This window comes from Mytilus californianus, unplaced genomic scaffold (assembly GCF_021869535.1).
Source record: "Mytilus californianus isolate M0D057914Y unplaced genomic scaffold, xbMytCali1.0.p SCAF_2, whole genome shotgun sequence".
In the NCBI taxonomy this organism is placed as follows: Eukaryota; Metazoa; Mollusca; class Bivalvia; order Mytilida; family Mytilidae; genus Mytilus; species Mytilus californianus.
The window spans coordinates 27,140,158-27,147,329 of NW_026262668.1; the positions used below are offsets into that span (position 1 = coordinate 27,140,158).

The 7,172-nt window shown below is 33.1% G+C and overlaps 1 protein-coding gene across 2 annotated transcripts; it reads left to right on the forward strand.

The window, feature by feature from the left end:
• The first annotated feature begins 556 nt into the window (after positions 1-556).
• On the forward strand, positions 557-7,172 carry LOC127729603 (uncharacterized). Of its 2 annotated transcripts, none has more exons than XM_052237433.1 (2): positions 557-603; positions 4,295-7,172. In XM_052237433.1, the coding sequence occupies exon 2, from the start codon at positions 4,430-4,432 to the stop codon at positions 5,666-5,668; it is 1,239 nt and encodes a 412-aa protein (XP_052093393.1). In that variant the 5' UTR covers positions 557-603; positions 4,295-4,429; the 3' UTR covers positions 5,669-7,172. The 2 variants fall into 2 exon arrangements, with proteins under 2 accessions (XP_052093393.1, XP_052093394.1); XM_052237434.1 differs by lacking the exon at positions 557-603 and adding an exon at positions 1,609-1,672.

Below are 7,172 nucleotides of genomic sequence, written 5' to 3' on the forward strand. Positions count from 1 at the left end.
TATTAAATGCAATTAAGATAGGTCTTTACTGAGTTTGGCCATAAACTGTGATGCATTAAAGTACAAGAACGAGTCTGATATTAAAGGGCCGCAATTAATACCCGTTAATATTAATAATTGTCATAATTTCGTAAAATCAAACTGGAGATCACGGTTTGTTTTTAAAGTGTAACGAGTACTGTATAGTAAAGGGTATTGCATTTTTCTTGCCTAAACGTTTTACACAACATCAATTTTCAAATTTGTTAGATACAATATGTCTCTGATACAAGTAACGAAATTATACACGCATGATTTATTTTTTCAAAATATTTCGGCAGTTTCCTTATTGTTTTTAAATAGAATATAAAAGATATTTCGACTTTTTTGGGATGGCCTATTTTAAAATATTATTTGAACTCAAACATACATATAGAATAGGGTGTTGATTTTTCCATTATCAAATATTGATACCAATTAAGGATTAAATTTGTAGAAAAGAGTGGCGAGTAGGCAGTAGGACGTGTTTGTCTTTTCCTTCATTAGTCACACATTGAATCGTTCCTATCCCCGTACTTTAATATCCCCTTTGACGAAGATCGAAAAAAGAAAACATTATACATTGTAGGTATTTTATTGAACAAAGTGTATGCACAATTAATATTTGATAGACTTACTTAAGCAGTTACATTATTATTGATTAGGGTTTAGTTTTGAGAGCGATTTGAATTAGCGATATATAATGTTCAGTAAGTTTTATGGCAAAATCCTATCACCTTTCGCTTTTGCGGTTTGAAGATCATACATGTACCTCTCTCCACAAAAAACACTCATCAGATGGCGGCATTACATTTAGAATACCATAGTACATTGGACTTCATATGGTGTTAAGGGGACAACCTTTTTATGGGGTGGGGAGAAATCCATGACAGTCCGTTTGCCACGACTTACGTTCACCACGGTCTACGTTCACCCTGTGCCTGTTTGCCCTAAAACACCTTCGCTAAGGTTCTTAGTTTATTCACTGTCTTGTAGTATAATGGTATGATATATCATTTGAATAAAGGAATATAAGATAGTACTTAAGATGGATCCTGTAATTTGATCTCAACAAGATATATGGTCATAAATCACAGGCACTTGTCTCTGAAAAAAAATTTCACAAGGTACTAACTCGCATTTTTGAAAAATGACAATTGGTCGTGAACTTTTGTTATATTTCGATTCCTCGGTTGTCTACCCCACTAAAACTTATTATGCCATAATTAGGCATTAATGTACATTGATTTATCTACACAATGGTATATGACACGCCTGCCTTTGTTGTTTGAATCATTCGTAGCAGGCCTCACAAGTATGTCAACTGTAATTATTTTGTCTTCTCACAGCCCTTTGGAAATATAAAGAAAAAATTTTCAGAGACAAGTGCCTGTGTCATAAATGCATTATCAAAATTTCAGAAGATTGTAAATTTTATGCATAAACAGTCGCCAATTTATAATGGACCCTGTATATTTGCATTTACAGTAACCTGTAAATGCATTTAAGTCAGATTTTTATTAGCAATTCTCATGTACCCAATGAAAATGCATTATCATTGCAGGGTTCTCACTAAGGATTTTTAAAGTTGAGTCCAGGGACATTGTCTTTTTGGCCATGGCGAGTCCAGCAGTGAGAAGATAAAATTTAATTGGTATAAAATTTATTATTCCAGTCTTCATGACAAAAAAGAGCAAGAAAATGCTGTCAAATTTAGATTATTTTTAAACTTTTGTTATAAAATGATGATTTAAGTGTTCAATTGATACAACATGTACAACAATTTACAATTTTGGTGCCTCTTTGGACTCACCAGTTTTGAAAATGATGAGTCCTAACAGATTTTCGTGAGTCCAGGACTCATGGACTCGCCTTAGTGAGAACCCTGATCATTGAAATGACTATTATATTGTCCAATTAGATCCATTGGAACAAACAAAAATAAACTTTAACCCGCAATTTTAAAAATAAAAAGATTCAGTTTATTTATTTGATGCCGATTATGAATAAAATTAAAAACTTGTAATGGCTGTTTCGGTTGTTACATGTATAAACAATCATCAATGAGACACACACACCAAAAAAACTACAAAGACATATATAGACTTATGACCCACAATGGAATGTCAAAACTGCATGAGACTACTATATAGAAGTCTTAGGTTAGAAGTAGTTCAGAAGAAATATTACAGCATTCAACAATGAACAAAATCCATATAGCATCTCTACCATACAAATCATGCAAATGTACATGTAGTTATAGTGTGTTGAAAATTTTGAAAAAGGGGATGCTGAAATATGTTATTATATGTTTGGCACACTGATTTTTGTCAAAAATGTCAAAAATGTTATAAATATGTTCATGATGTTGTCTGGCTCCTACCAGTTTATTAGTTTCGTATGATTTGTACTGAAGTATTCAGGAATACAAATTTAAAGTATGTAACCCTTACCGTGTGGGGGCCGTAATATTACAGCCTCCACCCAAAATACCGTTTTTTTTGCTCCAATAGCTCTCCATACTTTTAGAGGTCAATCATATGGTATTTATTTAAAAATTGATGCATGTTCCCTCAACCTTAAGATATTTATTGTCATGTTTCTCAGGTTTAAGGTGCAGTTTGAGTCCACTGTTTATTTCTGGAGGGATGGGCTTCTACGGTGTCTGGGACACACAGTACAGAGGCATGAAACTTCGGAAAATAGTTTCAACCCGCTGGCATATAACTACTGTTTGTGTTTATTATTAAAATATGCTTATAGAATGACTACTTGCGGTAGCAGGTTCAGGAAAATCAGGAAAATTGTCAAATTCCGGAATTTTGGTGGAAATGCCCAAGGGCATATAACCACTGTTCCAGTTTATTATTGAAATATATATGCTTATAGAATGACTCTCTGGTTGGAAAAATTGTCAAATTTTGGATTTTTGGTGGAAATGACCTTTTTAAGACTACCATACTTACAAATGTAGATCAGGTTCACTCCGAACTCAGCACTTTTGGGGTCAATGTGTCCACTGGGGTCCACTCTACATGCAGACTTCAGTGAGACACATCTATCAGCATTCCTTCTGTCTTCCAGGTCAAGAAATAGGATGAAAAATCGTCAAAATTGATGCTTTTTGCACCTAATGAGCTACTTTGGGCAATGACCATGATGACTGAAGACCTATTTGTACATACATTGTTTTTTCTCATTCAAGCTGACTTGTCTACTTTAAAAAATCTTTTTTTGTCATTATTAAACCACCAAAAATGAAAACATAATAAATACAACAATTAGTGCATCAAAGATATCGTAATTATACATGTATACCTAATCAGCATTCTAAATTATAATAAACACTAAAACAGAAACAAATGTAACAGTGAGTCCAATTTTTGCTTGAAAACAATAATTTTTAATATATTTCCATGTTTTTTCTCGAATTTGAGATATATGTTTAATTTTGAGAGTAAAATATCATAACACCTAAATCAAAAAAATAGGATGAACAGACCCAATACCTGGGGGGGTGGGGGATTTTGAAAATTAATATATTCTAGCCTGGTAGGAGCTGAAAATTAATAATTTAGTCCAAGACAGGATGAAAACGCTTATTCTGCAACACAAAATGCAGGATATAAACATGATAAACATGATAAATGTATACAAAAGTGAAAAATAAATATGAGTAGCAACAGATGAAAATGATTTAAATCTGCACAAAAAATCCACCTTCCAAAAACAGCTTTAGAATTTTGAAGAAATGAGAATATGATTGGATCATTTGACAAACATGTATATACCATGTAATGTAACGGTCCCCTTCTCCATTCTCTGCTTGCCACAAAATAGCAAAATAAGATTTTAATTTTTCAAGGATGAGGGATTGACTGAAAGGATGGTGGTCCCGAAGGAGCTTTTATGGAGTAATAGGGAATCTCAAATTATATAGGACAGGGCAAAACATGTAGGGTTTTTTAAATATCTTCGCAAATAGATTATGAAATCTCCAAATTTCTTATCTGGTACATGTAGCTTAATTTACAAATAGCTAGGTTACTGACAGATTAATCAACCCTGGAGCTTAGCTGTAAATTAATATACCAACCATACAGTTTGTACCTGTCGAGATTAGATATACATGTACCATGTGTACCGGGGTATATCACTCATTGGAAAATGCTAGGAAATTGTTGATTTGTACTTTTGTGACTTTTACTTACATATTAGTCCAGAGTTTCAGAATATCATTTGAAAGACCTTTAGAGAGAATTGTTTTTTGTTTCAGATGAAGACTCTCAAGGTATCAGAAGAAATGGGGTAGTGGAATGGTTTTATAAATGTGCAAAGAGTGACCAGAATGAACATTGTTATTGTGAATAGGAAATGAAAGCAGTAAACAGAAGCCAGTTTTATACTGATAATGGGGAATGCTAGCAGTAACCAGAAAGAAGATCTCTGTGCAAATCGACACAGTTATTATACTAAGTTATTATCTGCACCACCATTATGGTCAACTCAAACATCATACAGTAAATGGGCTAAGCAGTACAAAAATGTGGAAGGGTTTACTGATTTTGCTGATTTTACAACATGTCGTGAAGCAAGAAAACGTCATGGCATATTAGTCAAACCAGACACATACGATGGGAGGCAGCTCGTATCCCAGTTGAAATCAAAATCAGAATTAACTTTGATTGAAAAACAAAAATGGAAGCTTTCTTCATTTAAACTTCCCAGAATTCCCTTGACTGGATTAGAAGATCCTTACTGGCTTCATAGCCGACACAACAGGAACAGACGCGAATGCAGTGTTATTGGTTACCATGACACCATGGCAGTTCTTCAAATTAACACAAATAGATATCACTTGTCACCAAGGTTTTACATTTTAGACTTGGAATGTAAACAAGTTTTAGGACATTTTGTTGTGTTTTACCATTGTAAGAGATGGTACGAGTGCTATATCTCTCCTAATAAACAACAGTTGTTGATACGCCCTGATAACTTAACTAGAATTGTTTCGCTGCCAGATAATTACATGATAGAGAATATATCATTGATGCAGCATGCATCAAAACTCAGGATTAATGCGGTACCTCCAACACTCAGAGCCCATGTGCTAGCATTCAACTCTCAAGCAGGGGACAATTTTGTTTTGACTGCTTTTTACAAGGAAATAGAACTGAGATCTATTGGTGACTGGAATGTTGTCAGGAAGAGTGGTACCTTTCGTCTCCCAGCATCAATTCAGCAGATAAAATCAAGTCCCTTAGGTGACTATATAGTTGTTAGATGTGTTCATCCTCTTTATAATAAAGAGTATCGGACAAATATTGTTGCAGTTATAAGTTATGTCAACTTTGAACTGTTGCTCCGAATTGATGTCCGAGGGTGCTACTGGCCTGCAAGTGAGGTCATCAATTTACAAGTCTTCCCATACTTTTCACCAAGTGAAGCTACGATAGCTGTAATGAAAAACCATGCGTACAATCGTAAAGTGATAACACAGAAACTGCCCATTGTAAGACTAAACCTGCAATATTTGTGCCGTAGAGCTATTCTTCATCTAGTGAGTTACCGTGATGTGGGTAAATTGCCACTTCCTGCACAGTTAGTTGATTACATTCAAGGCAAGCCACACAAAATCTGCAATGTGTAAACCAAATGAAGTAGAACATTTATGCAATGATTGGCAGGTCCAAGCCAATAAGAATTTGTTAAGGCCAGTTACTTATTCAATATTTTTCACTTGAAATTTAAGAGAAATTATGTACCAGAGACATATGCCATGTATGCTGTAAAGCAACTCATTTTTGTGCATACTCTATTTCGCATCAAGTTCTTTTTAGAGTACTTTGCAGCTTTTTGTTTTTGGCGATCTTCTCATTTCGTGATATATTTATATATAAGGGAAGATCCAAGTTACACATATTTGCGGCAATATAAAATTTAATTTGCGTACTTTTCTACTCGAGAAACAAAAATCGCACATGTTTACAGTAATACGTTAATATGCATTATATGTCTCTGTATGTACAAATGAACATGTTTTTTTAAAGTGTTATTACTGTTAATATCAAATCTTTCAATATTGTAATATTGACAAGTGTTAGAAGACTGTATTTTTCTTGATATTCAAAATGTGATGTTAAATGTTAAACTGCTAAAATGGCTTGAATTCAAATATTCTCACTTTGCATCCAAATGTCCCTAGAATGCACAATTTTCCATCCTTGCTTAAGATGTGGAGGGCAACTTTGCAGAGTCCAGACAGGGCCAGACCCCTTCTGCCACTTTGAATTGAAAATCAGAAAAGGGTTGGAGTGTAAGTTGTAAGAGAAAATCAGTTGGAATAATAAAAAGAAAACTCACATTTTATAAAAAAAAAAAAAAATATATAAAATAAGGGTGCTGTATTCACATGATTCAGGAACTTTGAGAGTAAAATGATATTAAATTTTTTACAGTCATGACAGTTTTTATAATTTTTTTGCTCAACAAGGGATTTATAAACATAACTACAACAAAACTCACTTGTACAATGTTGTATTATTATTATATTTTTTTATTTAAGTAGACCATGTAATCCACTTCATAATTGAATAAAAACATTCTAAAAAAAGAAATGCAATTGTAGTGAGTCATGACAGCAATTTAAAGATGAAAATTTTCACTAAATTATAAGTCAAACAGGTACATGTAAAATGCTTATTTATTCCTAGTCAATATTCTTGCTTTTTTATATACACAAGATATACATGTATGTATTTGCACTTTTTATAGATTATAACTCAGCCAATATATACATGATATATATATATATACACACACCATTTGTACATATATGTACTTTTGTTAATTTGTTTATTGTTCAAAGAAAATGTTAATTGTTTTCTAATTGAATGATTTCCAGTACATGTAAATATTTCATTGGTGTATTTTTAGCACAAATATCGTCATTAGACGGGACTTAAGCAGTTTTGGATTGCATGTACAAAGTATTTTTAGTTAATCAACCCTGGCTTTCAACTGATGAATTTTACATGAATTTGTCCTCATGGTTTTAGAAACAAGAGATTTGGGAGAAAAGGAAATACAGATAGATTAATACGCACAAGATTATTTGAATATTTTTGTTAAAAAAAAAACAACATACCAGACCT

What these genes read in the sequence shown, in the direction of transcription:
- LOC127729603 (XM_052237433.1), top strand. Translation starts at nt 4,430, where the DNA reads ATGGGGAATGCTAGCAGTAACCAGAAAGAAGATCTCTGTGCAAATCGA.